Raw genomic sequence first — 18,100 nt, 5'->3', positions numbered from 1 at the left:
TTTTGTTGTTGAGGACGAGCTCATGAGAAGTCCGGGCCTCTATGCCGTGGAGGAAGGAGAGCCGGAGACGCGGAAGCGGTCCCTCCGGCTGGTCCTGGAGAAGAAGCTGGCCATCCTGGAGCGGGCCATCGAGAGCAACCCGAGCAGTGTGGACCTGAAGCTCGCCAAGCTGAAGCTCTGCGCCGAGTTCTGGGAGCCCGCCACTCTGCTCAAAGAGTGGCAGAAACTGATCTTCTTACATCCCAACAACACAGCCCTCTGGCAGAAATACCTGTTGTTCTGCCAGAGCCAGTTCAGCACCTTCTCCGTATCAAAAATTCAGAGTCTGTACGGGAAGTGCTTGAGCACCCTGTCCGCCGTGAGGGACGGCAGCATCGTCTCCCACCCCGAGCTGCCCGGCACCGAGGAGGCCATGTTTGGTAAGGAGACAGGGACCCAGTCCAGTGACGTGGGAGGGGCTGTTCTTTCTTTTGGCTTCATTGAAAATAGTTTATCTTTGACTTATTTTAGGAAAGTCTAAGTCGATAAAACTGATGCTTAAAAAAGGGTATTATGACTCCTTTTGACGATGGGTACCCCCCTCCCCCCCCACCTTCTGGGCAGCGGGAGGCATTATTAAGCCAGTACAGTTCAGAAAATATTGCCAGACTAGAAGTTCCAGCTTTTCCAGTTGTTATTCAGGTAAACGCAGTCTCTTAACTGCTTTGGCTGTTGGTGGCCCCGTCTGTGGAGATGCCCACGTCTCGCCCGTTGTGGGGGCGTGGGCGGTCACGCGTGCAGGGTGCCCTGGCTGGCTGGAATTCACTAGTAGATACAGGTTCCTGGCGTCATTATACTGGTAACGTTTTCAGTAGGTCCCGAAGGACACTAGACTATATTACACATTTTGTCCAGTAGTGAGATCCAGAGATGGCCTGTTTTACTGGAGTGTATCACTCCTGACCTGAATGCTGGGTTTGCCCTTCACAGGCTCCTGTGTGACCTTGGGTAGGTTCCTTAACCTGTTTGACCGGTCGTTTCTCCCCCAGCAACAGCAGTCCAATACCTGCTTCCCAGGAGGGCTGTGCCTGTCAGCTGAGATGGTATATGGGGAGCCTAGCTCAGGGTTTTACTCAAATCCCTTTGATTTGATCAAAGGGATCAAATTTCTTTGATCAAATCCCTGCTATTGAATATTGCTACTAATTTCTAAAGACAGAAGAAATATATTGCTCTAGAAATAATAAGCAGTTGTGTCACTGCCTTAAAGGGCCTCATATTTGATATTATGTGTTGGTATGCTCAAACAGCTTAATGGTATCTCATAGAGAGAATTGTACCACAGTTTAAATGAAAATTTCAAACATGGAACCCAGATTTGTTTACAGCAGGACTGAGTCTGTGATGGAAATTGCTGGTGAATAATGCCATCTAGTGATCAGCTGAGTACAGAGCTTGGCTCTGATTTAAAAAAAAAATCTACTGCGCCATCCTTTCCCCAGAGTTTTTCTTGTAATAATGAGCTCTGAGTACTTGATAAGCAATATTCAGACCATCCCCTGGTCTTGTTTTATTGTTACTATTTGTACTCTGTGGCCTTTCCTTTAAAAGTGAGAATACGTGTATCATGATCGCAGTACTGTTACGTGGGTCCTTTAAACTCAGGACTTGCTCGTCTGATTTGAAGCTGTGACAGTCACTGGTTTTGGGGAGAAGACGGCCTGGGTGCTGAGCTGCGCGTCTGTGGGGGCTGCTCTCTCCCTGCCCAGGCGCTCACCGGGGCTCGTCCCCTTTGCTGTCCCGCCTGCAGCCCTCTTCCTCCAGCAGTGCCACTTCCTTCGGCAGGCTGGCCACTCCGAGAAGGCCGTGTCTCTGTTCCAGGCCATGGTCGACTTCACGTTCTTCAAGCCGGACAGCGTGAAGGGCCTGCCCACCAAAGGCCAGGTGCGTGTCCCGCCTGAGTTCCCTGCTCCCGCCTCGGCCCCTCCCTCTTCTGGGGAAGGGTGTGGGTAATAGGAGTTGACGGTAGTATTTTCAAAATATTTACATCCTCCTTACATCACTTGAGGGTTGTCTCAGAAATATCCTGGCAATCCAAGGAAAAGTCCGCCACAAAAGCAGTGAATCATTGAGAGCGGAAAGACGATCCCTCCACCTCCCAGCTATAAAGACTCACTGATGTCCTTTATTTCCCCCTTACTTTCACCCCTGTTTAAATGCTAGTTACCACCTACCTCCAGGGAAGCAGTTACCATGCCTTTTTTTTAAATTTTTCATAATTTCATTTATTTATTTGACTAGGCCTCTGTGTCTGTGCAGGCTGTTCTGTAGGTGTGGTGCTTGGGCTTCTCATTGCCGTGGTTTCTCTTGTTGTGGAGCAGGGGCTCTAGAGTGTTTCAGCTTCAGTACTTAGAACCCCCGGGCTCCGTGGCGCAGACTCAGGAGTCGTGACCCCGGGCTCTAGAGTACAGACTCAGGAGTCGTGACCCCCCCACTCCCCGCCCCCCCATTCTGGGGCTCTAAGGCGCAAACTCGGGAGCCGTGATCCCTCGGGCTCTGGGGCGCAGACTCAGTAGCTGTCGTGCACGGGCTTAGTTGTCCCTCCGTGGGATCTTCTTGGACCTGGGATCCAACCTGTGTCCCCTGCATTGGCAGGCAGATTCTTTACCAATGAGCCACCCTCTGGTTAACCTTTCCTCTACCTAAAACCTTGGCTAAAGTTGCAGTGAAATTACACGTTGGTGCTTGTCAACACTGATCCTAATTTGGGTGGGGGGCGGGGAGCGGGAGGGATATAAGAAAACATTTTTCCTTTTTCCACTTAAGAAAAGTCAGTTTTCTACCTGACGAAGAGGGTCTGGTAGGAGACGGACAGGGTAGCTCAATTTATGGTGAACTTTCCGAGGTCTTTGGTGACAGGCTAAGGTCTCCATCTTGTGGAGCTTTCATGAACTGCCTGTAAAAACTATTTTTAATCATCATTATTTTTAACCTTTCTTTTCTGCACAAAATTGGGGTCAGGAATGTTGGTTAGTATTGACAGAACTGATTGGTAGTATAGTAAGCCAGGTAGCACAGTTATTTTAAGACATGTTTTGCTGTTTTAAGAACCTGCTATACTATAGAAGTGACTGAGTCTCTCTGCAGAGCCTGGGGTGTGGTCAGGGGTCAGGGGCAGAGCTGCCCTCATCCCCACCCCTTGACTGACAGTCTCTGTGATGGGAGGCCTTGCTGACGAGGGTCGCAGGAGCGCCCTGGGTTAAAGCCTGGCCCAGGACCAGTCCACGCGCTTGAGGCTTCAAATACTCTGGAGCGCATGACCAAACCTCAATACATCTTCCCAGCACACAGCAGGGGCTCGGTGCTTGTTGGCACAGAGCTGAACGTGGCGGCAACCTCCGTGTTTTACACCTCGACAGGTGGAGTTCTTTGAGCCCTTCTGGGACAGCGGCGAGCCCCGGGCCGGGGAGAAGGGCGCCCGAGGCTGGCGAGCCTGGATGCACCAGCAGGAGTGGGGCGGCTGGGTGGCCGTCGGCGCAGGTGAGGCGCCTCTCGGGGGAGGGCCGCTGCCTCTTCCTCGGGGGTTTTCTGTTTTCCTGGCTTGTTGGTGTGTGCCGGCTGTTCCTCAGGAGCTCAGGAACGTTGTGCAGATCCCGCGAGTGGCCTGGGAGCGCAGGCTGTTCTTCCTCTGAGACACCCTGAAGCAGCCCCCACCGCCCCTGCCGAGAGGTCGGGGAAGAGTACACGGGGCTTCTGTGCGCCCTTCGCCCCGCTGCACCGGCGGTGGAGGTCGCTGCTGGTAGTCCGCAGAGTCCGCTCAGATTTCGCCCGTGCTGCAGGCGCTCACTTCCGCCTGTGTCTGCCCAGCACTCTGCGTTTATCCCTGTGCGGCTTCAGGCAGCCCCGCCGCGGTCTCCCTGCAGAGCCCTGCCTCCCTCGAGGCCCCTGTGCGCCCCCTTCTGGCTCCACACCCCCCACCCGTCCCCGGCCTACCCCCAGCCCACTGCGAGTCCCTTCTCCATTTCCGTTCCACTGCTGTCTTCTTTCACCTGTTCATATAAGTGGAATTGTATGTAACTCTTTTCAGCATTTCTAATTGTAACACACACACAATTTACCATTCTAGCCGTTTTTAAGTGTGCAGTGGTGACATAGGTCGCTGTCACCCATCGTCAGCTACGTCCCCCTCAGCTCCTCCGTCTCCCCCAGCGCCCCGGCGCCCGTCCAGCTCACTCCCCATCCCTCCTCGTGGCCCCGCCGACTCCCACCACCCGGCTTCTGCCGATTGGATCCAAGCACCTGAAGAGCACGTGCTCGTCAGTGCTGCTTGGCTCACGCAGTGTGGTGTCCTCGAGGCTTACGCGGTGCGCAGCACGTGCCAGTATTCCTTCCCAGAGGCTGAATGATTTCCCACCGTGTGCATATCTCACACACACACACACACACACACACACACACACACACACACACGACGCATCGCTTCCCCTTTCGGTGGTGGTGAATATACCGCTAGGACCGAGGATGTGCAGATTCCTGTTTGAGTCCTTGAGCCCCAGCTTTCGGTTCTTTGGGAAATGCACCCAGGGTTAAACTGCCAGCTCACGCGGTGCTTCTGCCTGATTCTTTGCGGAGCCCTCACACGGCATTTCCATAGCAGCTGCACCATCTCGCATGCTCAGCACCAGCGCAGCAGGGTCCCGAGCTTCTCGCATCCTCACTGGCAGGCGCACTCTGTGTGGCGTTTGAAGATCGGCTCTCCTCATTGGCAGAACGCCCGAGGTCTGCCGCACCGTGCGTGCCGGCAGTGGTGTCCTGTGTTTTGCTCGGTGGTGCCCGCAGCATAGCTGTGCCATAGTTTCTCTAGGCACCTAGTATAGGACTCTTGCCTCGTTGCCAGTTTTGGGCTTTTATGAATCAACTGCTGTGGGCATTAGTGTAAAGGTTTTGTGGGAACATCGGTTTTCATTTTTCTGGGATCAGCACCCAAGAATACAACTTCTAGGTCTCATGGCCAGTGCGTTTAGTTTCCTAAGAAACCGCCAGACTTCTCCGGGCGGCCACACCGTTGTACATGCTATGTTTATTTTTAAGTTTGTTGACTTCAGTGGAAAACTCAGACTTTTTTCCTTTTTTTATTCTGCATGTTCAGAGTTAGGAAACAAAGTGAAATAAAATATAGGCTATCTTGAATTGCCTCTTTCTTTAAAAAAAAGTGAACACGGATGATAGTCATAGGCCACTGATGGCTTAAGACAATCGGAAGCAGCGTATCACTAGATGTCCTTCAGCATTCTGGAACTGTGTGTGCGACACAGTAGCTGCTAGCAACACATGGTGTTTTAATTAAAATTAGTTGAAATAAAATTTGAAATTCAGTTATTCTACCAGCTACGATTCACATGCCCAGCAGGTCACATGTGGCTACCATATCACACAGAATTAGAACATTCTCATCATCACAGAAAGTTCTCCTGGACAGTTCTCTTCTAAAATACGTGTCATTCCCATTTTTAATTGCTGTGATAGCATAAAGAATCATCTGATTTCATCAGTTCACCTTCCTTTTCTGGGAACCTGACTGATTACGGGAGAGTCCGTAAATGCCGCTGAGCGGCCTGGAAGGCCGGGCCTGGGTCACGCTCATCTCGGCCTTCTGGTGCCCACCGTGCCCCTGGCCCTGGCAGAGGGGTTGAGGGTTGAGGGTGGTGCTCCCTGCTGGTTGGGTCGCTGGAGGTTTCATTCTCGCCTAGATGACGACGACGAGGAGCCGGAGGAGGAAGACCAGGAGATTAGAGACAAGGCTCTGCCCCGGTGGCAGATCTGGCTGGCCGCCGAGCGGTCCCGAGACCACAGGCACTGGAGGCCGTGGCGCCCGGACAAGGCCAGGAAGCAGACGGAGGAAGACTGCGAGGACCCCGAGAGACAGGTGAGGCCCTTCCCACCCCCCAGCGGCGGTCGTTTGCTCTCCTGTCCCCGCTGGGTTTCCGTTCCCAGAAGGAACCCGCTGCCCTTGCTGAGCCTGCGCCTGGCTCAGGAGAGGCCGACCTGCTCCCACTCCCGTCTCCAGAAACATCCTCTCCTGGGAAAGCGGCAGGACCTCGTTGGCTGCTGGTGATGGAGGAGGCTCGGCGCTCTCGCCCTGACGGTCCCTGTGCCCGAGGAGGTGGTTGGGTCTGGTGGTCAGCCCTCCGGAGACTGTCTTCCAAGGCTGGAAACCATGGAGTCACTGTCCTAGCTTCTTCCTCTGAGTCCACTTTCCCCGCTTTTGATCCTTGAAGATGCGTGTGTGCGTGTGACTCAGGAGACGGGGGCAGGAGGTGCAGGCTGTGGGGACGGGGTGTCCAGGCCCATCCTCCTGGGGAGGGAGTAGCGTTTATTGAGCGCTGGTGCTCGCCAGGTGCTCGGCTGCCTCCCTCACGGCCTGGTGCCCTGCTGTACGGTTGGCAGCTCGGCAGCTTTCTGTCGTCGTTGTTCAGTCGCTAAGTCGTGTCCAATTCTTTGTGACCCCGTGAACTGCAGCACGCCAGGCTCCTCCGTCCTCCACTATCTCCTGGAGTTTGCGCAGATTCATGTCCATTGAGCTGGTGATGCCATCCAGCCATCTCATTCTCTGTCTTCCCTTTCTTCTCCTGCCTTCGATCTTTCCCACATCAGGGTCTTTTCCAGTGAGTTGGCTCTTCACATCAGGTGGCTAGAGTATTGCAGCTTCAACATCAGTCCTTCTAATGAATACTCAGGGTTGATTACCTTTAGGACTGACTGGTTTGATCTCCATGCAGTCCAGGGGACTCTCAAGAGTCTTCTCCAACACCACAATTCGAAAGCATCAGTTCTTTGGGGCTCAGTCTTCTTTATGGTTCAGCTCTCACATCCACACACGACTGCTGGAAAAACCATGGCTTTGGTTATACGGGTTTGTCAGCGAAGTGAAGTCTCTGGAAAAACCATGGCTTTGGTTATACGGGTTTGTCAGCGAAGTGAAGTCTCTGCTTTTTAATACACTGTCTAGGTTTGTCATAGCTTTTCTCCCAAGAAGCAAGCGTCTTTTAATTTCATGGTTGCAGTCACCTCCACAGTGATTTTGGAGCCCAAGAAGTTTTACATTAAAATAAAGGAAGAAATTCTATTTCAATACCTGGAATTGAGCCACTTTGACAAATACCAACTACAGTCTACCCCAAACAATGAGGGGGTTAGGGTCATCAGCCCCCAGCAGGTGAAAATCTCAGTATAACTTTGTAGTCAGCCCTTTGCATCCAAGGTTCCATAGCCTCAGATTCAACTAGCTGTGGGTCATGTAGTCCCGGGGGGACAAGTTTAGTGAAAAAACCCACGTGCAAGTTAGAGTCTGGGTCCTCGGCGTGCCTGGCCTGTGAGAGTCACGGGTACAGACCGAGAGGCCTTACAGCAGCGAGGCTCCCGGGCTCTGACAAATCACGAGCCTCGGGGGCAGAGGCTTCTCCTGTTTGCATCTGTGTTCCCAGTGTCTGGACAGAGGTTGCCCCGTGACAAGGCCTCCGCCAGTCCTGGATGTTGAGCAAGCATCTGTTTGATCTGGGAGCTTGCAGTCCAGCAGAGGGATCGGCATGACTGAAGGCCCTGGAGGGCCTGGGGTGTCCCAGGAGAGGCAAACGGGGTGGCCAGAGTGGAGTTAAGAAACCAGGATCGGGGAGAAGGAGAGAGGTGCTCTCTGGGCCGGAGGGAGTGGCCAGGGAATCGAGTCTGTGTGCGAGGTCCCCGCCCTGGCTGAGCCCAAGTTTTCAGAAGGCGGGTGGGGTTTGTCTTTGGTGTGTGTGGGTTTTACAGAGTTCATGGCTGACCTCCAGAAGTTAGTTCTCAAGGCTCAGCAATTTGACAGTTTCCCGGAAGCTCATTCCTGGAGCTAAGTACTGCTGTGAGTGATTTCTTAGATTTCTCTACTTTAGTGAAAACCTGGAGGAGAAAAGCTTTGTGATGAGTTGGTGGTTCTGATGGGTCGAGCCCCAGGGAGTCCAGTCTTACTGTGCTCGTGTTTTGATTTCCTCTTTGCTGATGGCCACAGAGGCCAGGCGGGCAGGCAGGGTGGCAGGCAGCGCGCAGTCCCCTTTAAACCGTGGCCTCGCGGTTTAAGGCTGTACGTGAAGCCAGCGGTGAGCGTGGTTAGCCTGAGGCCCTGATGGTTGCTCCCAGCACGGCCCGTTGTCCCACAGTGTCCTTTTTCCTTTGCTGCTGTTTATATATTTTGGAGCATATTTTTCATTTCCTGAAGCAATTTGGTACAAAGAAACCACAAAATAGTAATGTTCTTCTATCTTGAAATAAAAATTTTTTCCAACTGTAATTTATGAAAGTAACTACAAAAGCAACGACGTGTGTTCTCAGAAGCGAATGCGATTCAGGATTTCCTGTGAATCCATTAGGCGACTTTGAAAGTCCCTGCTGTGGTGTCCCCTCCTGTGGAGGGTGCCCAGGAGGTGTGAGACGCTGCCCCCAGCGCCCACCCGCCTGCCCTCAGCTCGCCTCATTTTACAGAAAACCTAGCTCCTGTGTGTTTAAAATTGAGTCGTGTTGGCACATATCCATATAAAAAGAATTGCTGAGGGTGGTGAGGGGCTACCCTGGTGGCTCAGTGGTAGAGAATCCACCTGCCAAGCAGGAGACACGGGCTCAGTCCCTGGTCGGGAAGAGCCCACACGCGTGGAGCAACGAAGCCCGTGTGCCCTGGGGCGCGGGCTCCGCAACAAGAGATGCCTCTGCAGGGAGCGCCTGGCACCGTGGCTCGAGAAGAGCCCCGTTCACAGCGACAGGAGAGGAGCCCACACAGCAGCAAGGACCACGCACAACCAAACACAGTTCACACAGAACCGTGGGAAGCCTCGTGGAGCTCTTGTGTGTTCGCTGCGCTCGGTCACTGGGGTTTTGTCTTCCCTGCAGGTGTTGTTTGACGATCTTGGGCAGTCTCTGATCCGACTGTCCAGCCCGGATCTCCAGTTTCAGATGATGGCGGCCTTCCTGCAGTTCCTGGGGGTGCCTTCCGGCTTCAGCCCCCCCACCCCCTGCCTCTATCTGGCCATGGATGAGAACAGCATCTTCGACAGCGAACTTTATGATGAAAAGCCTTTGACTTTCCTCGACCTCTCCTGCTCCGGCGTCAGCTGTGTAGGCCGCATGGAGCCCCTGGGTGGCCGGCGCTGGCCCCGGGGTCCCAGTCGAGAGGGCGAGGAGTTTATCCGCAATGTCTTCCACCTGGCACTGCCTCTGTTTGCAGGCAGGGAGCGGTCTCAGCTCTGCGTCTCCTGGCTACGGTACGAGATCACCAAGGTAACGCCGGGACCCCCTCCCCTGGGTGGGGACCTCGGCTCCTGTCGCAGGGTGTTGGTGGGGCGGCCGAGCTCGTTCTGCAGGGCGCTGGGCCACAGCACCTCCCCCTTCAGGGACCCTAGGGCACCGCGTGTGTGGCTGCCCCTTCTGAGGGGCCGCAGGGAGCGGGGCGGGGGGGGGCAGGAGGCTGAGCCCAGCTCGTTAGTGACCTGAGCTGCTGTTGTGGTGACTGTTACCAGATGTCTGTGATTGTGTGAGCAGTTAGTGTTAAGGTCTACGCTTAAGCTGGGCTAGAGGATTTAAGGACTTATTAAAATAGATAAAATAAGCTACTTACCCTGCTTTTTAGTACCTATTACCTGCTAGAAATTTGTCTAGGATGGACTCTTCTGCCCTCTGCTGGCCACCAGCTAGAATTAAATTTTCATGTCCAAAGTTCTGATCCTTTAATTGCAAATGGCACACACCAGGCTGTGTTATTAAAACAGTGTCTGGTAAAATCTGATGGGGCTTCCCTGGTGGCTCAGTGGTAGAGAATCTACCTGCCAATGCAGGAGACGGGTTTGATCCTTGGCTCAGGAAGAGTCCACTGGAGGAGGTAATGGCAACCCACTCCAGTGCTCTTGCTGGGAAATCCCATGGACAGAGGAGCCTGGTGGGCTACAGTTCGTGGGGTCGCAGAGAGTTGGACACGACAGTGACTAAACAACATTTGTTGACCGCCTGTCTTTGAAGAAGGACGTTTGGAGTGACCAAGCCTTGTTTACAGGAGTGTCAGATGGAAGCCTGGACGTGTGACTTTCAGGGCTCCCGTGGCCTTGGTAGAACCCTGATCTGTTTCTCAGGGAGCCTACGAGTTTACCAGATATGTGATGGAGGCAGGCAGTGTAGACGCCTCGTGTGGCTTCCTGCAGTACAGTACAGAGAAAGAAGGAACTAAGTGATGTTGCTCAGTCGTGTCTGACTCTCTGTGACCCCATGGACTGCAGCCCGCCAGGCTCCTCCGTCCATGGGATTCTCCAGGCAAGAACACTGGAGTGGGGTGCCATTCCCTTCTCCAGGGGATCTTCCCGACCCAGGGATGGATCCCAGGTCTCCCGAATTGCAGGCAGATTCTTTACTGTCTGAGCCGCCCGGGGACTCGACAGTACAAAGGGATGTCTATAAGTCCCGGAGCATGTCAAGCAATTCTTTTCCTGTTTACCTTCAGGTCGTTTGGTGTCTGCACACTAAAAACAAGAAGAGATTAAAGTCACAAGGAAAGAACTGCAAAAAACTAGCCAAGAATCTCCTCAAGGAGCCGGACAACCGCAACAGCTTTTGCCTCTGGCAGCAGTATGCGCATCTGGAGTGGTTGCTGGGCAACACAGAGGATGCCCGGAAGGTCTTCGACGCGGCCCTGGGCACTGCCGGGAGCCGGGGCCTGGAGGACCCGGAGCTCTGTGAGCTCGGCCTGCTCTACGCCGCGCTGGAGACGGAGCTGTCGCCGCCCGTGGGCGGGGCCGCCCCGGCCCGCGCCGTGCACGTGCTGAGCGGGCTGGCGGAGCGCCGCCCCTACGGGCCGTGCACGGGACAGGTGTCGGCTGTGCACGTTTTGAAGGCTCGGAGGGCATACGAACACGCGCTGCAGGACTGGCTGGGGGAGCGCCGCGGCCCCGACCCAGGCCCCCCCGACCGCTTCAGCCGCCTGGTCAGCCTGGCGAAGTGCTTCATGCTCTTCCAGTACCTGACCGTGGGGGTCGACGCCGCTGGGCGCGTCTACGAGCAGGTGTTTGCGGGGCTCAGGGGCTCTGTCTCCTCGGAGGCTGCCGGCCTGGAGGGCGCCCTGGAGGCCGTCACCCTGATGCACACCAGCCTGCTCAGGTTCCACGGCAGGGTTGCCGCCCACCCGCTGGCTCCCCTGCGAGAGGCGCTCTCAGAGGCTTTACGGTTGTACCCGGGCAACCAGCTTCTCTGGAGGGCGTACGTGCAGATTCAGAGCAAGTCGCACAGCGCCAGCAGGACCAGAAGATTCTTCCACGCCATCACCAGGTCCACCAAACTCCTGGAGCCCTGGCTGTTTGCGATCGAAGCGGAGAGGATGCGGAAGAGGCTGGTGGACGCCGTGCAGAGGTAATCACAGCGCGCCTCGGCCACAGGTCCGCAGGCCTCTCACGCGGTCAGGCCTTGTTCCCATGGCCCACCAGCCTCTAGAAGACAGAAATGCACGCGGCCCAGGGCCTGGAACGCCTGCGGGGTGGCGGGGAGCGGTGCCTTCTCTTGTGTTACGGGAAGATGCATTGAGAAAGGAAACAGATCGAAGGGATTCCGGAAAGTGTGTTGAAAGAGGAGGGCAGAGAGCGGCCCCTGTCAGGGCTCCCGCGGTGTCTCCCCAGGCCTGGCTCCTGCGCATCCTGGGCTTTGTTTATGGCGCCTGAGTGCTGACTCCCTGCTGTCGGGGGTCTGAGACCTTGTAGAGAAATTGTGGGGCGGGCACTTGGGCCTGGAGTCAAATCCCAGCGCTTCCACTCAGCAGCTGTGTGACCCTGGGCAGGGCAGTTCATGGCTCTGGTCGGTTCCCTTTCTGTAAAATGGGCATAATTAAAGAGGGTTGCTGGGAAGAGTGAGTGCTGAGCACAAAGAGCCCAGAGTAATTACTAGCCTGTGTTACTATCGCGGGTGAGAACAGGGTGGTGCTTTAAATGTCTCTCTTTAGATAATACTTTTATGTCTGAAGGTTAAGCAGTAGGCTTGGGCACGTGTTAGCTGAGGCATCATTGTTGCTTCTAGAACCTTCGTTGTTTTACTCTGACCTGAGAAAGCCGGGGTTCAGGATTGCCTGTGTTTCGCGCCTTCCATTCGAATTTTATTCCCTCTTTCAACTGAAAGGTCTCAGGATAACTGCAGTCTGCTGCAGAAGGGGCAGGTTCTCCTGAGAAAAGGAGTCTGTGTGCCCTCAGGGTGGACTCCGCGGGGTGGAGACACTGCAGAGCCCTGGACGCTGCGCTCCGCCGGCCCCGGAGGAGCCACGTCTCACCTGCACCCCACGCTCCTGCGCCCCCAGACCCGGGGCAGCTCTGCCTGCGACATGTGCCAACCCCCGTTGCTGACCCTGCTGCGGCGTCAGCCTGAGCGGCTGTCCTGGACTCACCTGAGCCTCTGTCTTGCAGGGTGGACGGTAGAGAGGTCCATGCCACCCTTCCCGAGACCGGCCTGACGCACCGGATCAGAGCCCTGTTTGAGAGCGCCGTGCGGAGCGACCACGGCAGCCAGTGCCCCCTGCTGTGGAGGATGTACCTGAACTTCCTGGTAGGAAAGACGCCGGGTTTCTGTTCCTGTGCAGAGCGCTGTTTCCTCTTCCAGAAGAGCAGGGCAGGGGCCCTGAGGACCCGGGAGGGGCCTGGTAGACTGAGGAGGAGGGCACTCGGGACCTGGGAGGGGGTCTGGTAGACTGAGAAGGGGGATGCTCAGGACCCAGCATGTAGACTGACTGAGGGGGGCCCTCAGGACCAGGGAGGGGCCTGGTAGAGTGAGGAGGGGGCTCGGGACCCGGGAGGGGGCCTGGTAGAGTGAGGAGGGCCACCTGGGCTGTTGGCAGCCCCAGAATATCTGTGTTTCTCTGAATTAACTTCGTTGAGGCAACAACTTGGAAATTGGTCTAAGAGTGTTCATTCAAAAGAGACCTAAATGTGTTGCTATTCTGCTTCTAAGAATTTCCAGGTCCTGATTCTGTTTTGTTACTGAAGGGTTGTGTAAGACTCAGTCTGGACTGTGGTTTTAAAGAGGCGTTTCCAGGGCAGCTGTGCGTTTCCTGGAGGCACCACAGCCGTGGAATTTCGTCAGTGGGCTGTGCAGGCCGACAGGCGGGTCCTAGGCTTCAGGGCCTGCGTTGCTTTGTCTTTGGTTACAGGTCTGACGTCAGGCTGGCCTTCCTATATTAGAAAACGTCTACTGCCGAGTTTTGTGGTTTTTAGAAACAGTCTTCCAGCCACTTGAGTGTCTAGACAGCGCTCACGGCTGTTCAGTCACATCCAAGCGCCCTCCACTGACAACCTTTCAGAAGCCCTGAGTGGCCTTCCTATTATGTACATATGTGTATCTCTGATTATTTCCATAGGCTAATTTCTCAGAAGTTGATCAAAGTATTTGAACATCCCGTTGACATTTGACATAGAGGGGCGTAAAGAGACAGAGAGGAAGGTAGGGGCCAGGAGAAGTTCGGGTTAGACGTCTGGGCCTCCCCCGGCCTCTGAGAGTCTGGAACTTCTCTGGGAGCGCCTCCCCTGAGGTCTGAACGGCCTGGACAGCTTGTCTCAAGACAGCAGCTCGCGGGCACACTCCCAGCGCCAACGGGCACCAGGCGGCCCCGGGACGAGTTACCACCAAAGTTTCTGTGGTTTTAACGTTTATTCTTCACTCTCAAAAGCGTAGATTTCGCGTGTGGCCTCCTTGGTGTGGGACTCGAGCCTCCACAAGTCCAGACGCCCGTGTGGTGTCCCTGCCCTGGGTGGCCGGGACATGGCCCACCTGCTGACCTGGGGTCACAGCGCTGGGCGGCCGTTGGGGTTTGCTCGTCACCAGGCCCCTTGGCCAAAGGAGCTCGTCAGACGCTCTCTCGGTTCCAGCGCCGACGCCCTGTGAGTCTGAGCTGCTGAAAGACCTTTCCACTTATGAAGAGGGAGGCCAGTTTAACTTCTTCCAGGCTTTTCCAGGTAGAGACAGGGTGATGGGCAGGCTTGTAGTGTTTCTACTGAGGAGCTGCCATGATCTGGTTGGACTGTAGACAGAAAAGTTCTTGTTGACTTGGAAAAAAAGATTGAGGCCGTTAGGGAATGCCTCATCTTTTTGGAAAGATTAGCATCAGACCAAGAATTAACTGTGCAGTGATTTCCCCCACCAGTTCCTGAGGCTTCTGGGTGGGCTCCTAATACTTTGGCAAAAGCAGTGAAAAAAATCAAAATAGAGCCAAAATGTGAGGCGTCGGCTGGGAAGGCCTGGCCGGCAGGTGCTGTGGGGCCCTGGAGAGGCTGTGGCTCTGGCTCCCCGGAGGAACAGTCACCATCTCGTTTTCACCTGGCATTTACCATGTGATGCCTGATACAGCAAAGGCCTTTTCCAGGGGCCAGCAGATGGAGGAACCAGCAGAGGGCAGTTCTTGTGTGAGGCTTGGGCAGCTTCTGTCTGGATCTGCTGGATTCCAGGGTTATCTGAGCGTCTCACAAAGGCAGTGGTGGAGAAGGTCCACTGATACGATGTTTCTTCTTTCAAGAACAGACCAAGCCTTCAGTGTGGTTACTGTTCTGGCAGAGGACACCGCAGGGCCCTGGCATTGCGGGCAGGCAGCCCACAGCGGCTCTCAGGGGTCCCTTCCAAGTCCAGCCTCAGAACAGCCTGGGAGGGAGCCGGGAGTCCCGGGGTAAGGGGTGAGCCCTGTCTGGAGCTGACCAGGGATGCTGGTACAGCCCAAAGGTTTGGGCTCCCCGACAGGGTGTCCACCTGGAGGATCTGCATGGGAGGCGAGGCCAGCCTTGCTGGATGGAGGCCCTGAGCCGTGGTGGGGAGCTGCTGAAGCCATCAGCCATGCTTCCGGGGGGTCGGTCACAGCCCTACCTGCTCCCTGCCCGCTGGACGGCCGCTCACACACGCTCCTATGGGAACAGAACGTCTCGGGGAGGCAGGTGGGCAGCCCTAGGAGCAGACTTCAGCTCTGTAAGCTCAGCTTGCGCCCACTCACGGCTGTGGGCGCCCACCCAGGGAGCTGCCTGGGAGGCTGTGACTCCCGGGGGAGGGGCTGGCCCCTTCCTGGGACTCGGGAGAGGCTGGCGGGGGAGGGGGCGGACGGAGACTGCTGCGGCATCCGCAGGTGTGGCAAGAGCAGCGGGTGTGGGAAGAGCGGCAGGTGTGGGAGGGAAGAGCGGCGGGTGTGGGAAGAGCAGCGGGTGTGGGAAGAGCAGCAGGTGTGGGAAGAGCGCCTCGGAGTTGACACCAAGACCTCACAGCGTAGTGCTGTATAAACGCTTCCCAGGCGGCACCAGCGGTGAAGCCGCCTGCCAGTGCAGGAGAGACGAGACCTGGGCCCATCCCTGGGTCGGGAAGATCCCCTGCTCCAGTGTTCTTGGCTGGAGAATCCCATGGACAGAGGAACCTGAAGGCTACAGTCCATGGGGTCACAGTCAGACACGACTGAAGCTACTTAGCACACATGCATTGTATAAAAACATGCTTAGAGTAGAAATGTGGAGAAGGCAATGGCACCCCACTCCAGTACTCTTGCCTGGAAAATCCCACGGATGGAGGAGCCTGGTGGGCTGCAGTCCATGGGGTCGCTAAGAGTCGGACACGACTGAGCGACTTCACTTTCACTTTTCTCTTTCCTGCGTTGGAGAAGGAAATGGCAACCCACTCCAGTGTTCTTGCCTGGAGAATCCCAGGGACGGGGGAGCCTGGTGGGCTGCCATCTAATGGGGTCGCACAGAGTCGGACACGACTGAAGTGACTTAGCAGCAGAGTAGAAATGTGAGTATTTGCACACTCTCAGACTGAAATTCCTGATCAGAAATTTGCTCTTGACAAGGTTATTGATTCAGTTAATCCTGGTTATCTCATTTCTGTAAGACAGTTTTCAGAAAATGGCTAGTGTTAAAGCAAGCCTTTTGTCTGTCATCACCCTCATTCTCGGCACGCCTGGGAACAGCAGGTGTGATGGGCCGCGGGAAAGGAGGAGATGAAGACAGGTCATCAGTGTTCAAGGTCCAGTCCAGGCCCGCGGGACCCAGCAGAGGCCCCGAGGGCGTCCCTCGGCACGTGGACACCCTGCGGCACGTGGACTGGGGCCCCGTGCGGGTCAGTGGCCTTAGATGAATCTGTTTCAGCCCCTCAGTTTTTAATTTTTCCCCCTTGCTTTAGGTTTCCTTAGGAAATAAAGAAAGAAGCAAAGGTGTGTTCTACAAAGCACTGCAGAATTGTCCTTGGGCAAAGGTGAGTTCTACAGGCCCCGGTCTCTGGATTCTCAGGGACCTTCCTGCCAGGCCTCATCCGGTCTGTGCCTGGGCCCAGCCCCCCAGGGCTTCCTCTGGCCCCCTGCAGCCTGAGGGGCTTGTTTCCTGTCCTGGGGTCACGGCTGGGGGCAGCTGGTTCCCAGCAGTTGCCAAAGCCCAGCCCAGAGGCCAAGCGCGTCGGGACCCACGTCCAACTCTTCCTGCAGCGCCCGGGTCTGTCTGGGGACACTCCGAGCGCAGACAGGTGGGGACCACAGCAGCTTCCCGCCCCACCTGGAGAGAGGCCACGCTCCCCTGACCCCTGGGGCTCACTAAGGTGCCCCCAAGTTAGGGCGGGAAGGGGGCGGGGCCGGGGGGGTGCCCGCTGACCGGCGTCGCCCCGCCCAGGCGCTGTACATGGATGCCGTCGAGTACTTCCCCGACGAGATGCAGGAGGTCGTGGACCTGATGACGGAGAAGGAGCTGCGGGTGCGCCTGCCGCTCGAGGAGCTGGAGCTGCTGCTGGAGGACTAGACGCTGGGGGCCGGGCCCAGCCCCGGAACACGGGCACGCGCATGCCCAGACCTGTGCCCTGAAGGGTCCTCCCTGACGCGCGTCTAGGCTGTCAGTCTCACCTTCTGCAGTTTCTGCACATGCGAATGACACAAAGCTGACATTCTGCACACGATACATGTGAATGTGTGGAATGTGAATGTGGCCGGTTGGCGTGCACAGACAAGGATCACGCCAAAGCTGTCACGGCTCGTGTGGGTCCTTCTGGTCCACTCTCCCCTGCCCAGCCCGGGTGAAGGTTCTTCTGTGGGCATCCTTGGGGATCCTGCCAAGTCTCCTGGCTCTTGCAGTCCAAAGAAAGGTCTGGTTACTCACCAGGCCCTCCGCCCTGCGGCTGGTGAGCCCATTCTGCCCATTTTTCAGACCAGAGCAGCTGGGAGTCGTGTAAAGCTTGGAGTTCTCAGCTGCATCACACGTGTCCTTCCTGTTCCCGGAGCTCCACTCGTGGACATCTCGCCTGCAGACCCGGCAGCCAGCGTCGCCGGAAGCTCATGCGCCTGGAGACCCTGGGCCCACCCGGCCCTGCTGAGTCAGATGGGGCTCTAGGAGGACTGAGTCGGGACTGAACAAACAAGGACCCCGCTGCAGGGGAGCGCGGCCTGCTCCTCCCCAGCAAACCCATCTCTGCCTCAGAGACGCCGAACGTTCGCTTCCAGCTGCGTCAGCTGCGCTCTCATCCGATTTTCAAGAGCGGTGATCAACACCCGACAGAGCGGAAATGCTTTTTGTTCTCCGAGGTCCTGCTTTTTTAAACACAGTGGACTTCTCTGCATTGCGTTTCTTATTAAATCATGCTCTCTAGAACTGCTGAAAGCAAATTTCCTTGGCCCCTCATCCAGAAAAGCGGGTGTTGTGGAACCTGGGCTAGAAATGGACAGACACCGGCAGGGGAGAAGGGGCGCGTTCTGCAGTGGGTCTCGGGCTCTGAGGCTGAACGGAGCAGAGGCGAGAGCGTGGGGCAGAGGGAGCCGGGTGAGGGGCGGCGCCCGTGCTTCTGAACTCCCATGGGGGGTGGGGGGCGCGCTGACCTCCACAGGGCTGCCCTGGGGGTCTTCAGCCCTGCCCCTTTGAAATTCTGTTTGGAACCCCGTCTCAGCAGCACCAGCCCCTCCTTCCTGCCCTGGACCCTCCAAGGGCAGCCCTGGCCGGGGAGTCGCAGCCTTTGTTGGCTCCACAGCAGAGGTGGTTGGCCGTGTGCTCACGAGCCAGCAGCTGCTATTTTAGAGCTGCCAGCTCGGCGCAGTGCCTTGGGGGCAGCAGGGACCCAGTCTGCAGTGCCCTGGTCCCCAGAG

At 56.2% G+C, this 18,100-nt stretch overlaps 1 protein-coding gene across 2 annotated transcripts in view; it reads left to right on the top strand.

The window, feature by feature from the left end:
* Positions 1 to 17,612, top strand: part of NRDE2 (NRDE-2, necessary for RNA interference, domain containing) — a 48,317-nt gene extending 30,705 nt beyond the window's left edge. For both annotated transcript variants that reach the window (NM_001206507.1, XM_059890179.1), the window contains 9 exons: positions 14 to 419; positions 1,790 to 1,923; positions 3,399 to 3,519; positions 5,730 to 5,905; positions 8,893 to 9,279; positions 10,490 to 11,391; positions 12,429 to 12,567; positions 16,165 to 16,236; positions 16,644 to 17,612. In NM_001206507.1, the coding sequence (NP_001193436.1) occupies positions 14 to 419; positions 1,790 to 1,923; positions 3,399 to 3,519; positions 5,730 to 5,905; positions 8,893 to 9,279; positions 10,490 to 11,391; positions 12,429 to 12,567; positions 16,165 to 16,236; positions 16,644 to 16,769 (2,463 nt within the window). In that variant the 3' untranslated portion in view covers positions 16,770 to 17,612. The remainder of the gene's footprint in view (positions 1 to 13; positions 420 to 1,789; positions 1,924 to 3,398; positions 3,520 to 5,729; positions 5,906 to 8,892; positions 9,280 to 10,489; positions 11,392 to 12,428; positions 12,568 to 16,164; positions 16,237 to 16,643) is intronic.
* The last annotated feature ends 488 nt before the right edge of the window (positions 17,613 to 18,100 follow it).

Source organism: Bos taurus, chromosome 10 (genome assembly GCF_002263795.3).
Source record: "Bos taurus isolate L1 Dominette 01449 registration number 42190680 breed Hereford chromosome 10, ARS-UCD2.0, whole genome shotgun sequence".
Classification (NCBI taxonomy): domain Eukaryota; kingdom Metazoa; phylum Chordata; class Mammalia; order Artiodactyla; family Bovidae; genus Bos; species Bos taurus.
Note: the sequence above shows the minus strand (reverse complement) of the source record. Positions and strands in the feature narration are given on the sequence as shown.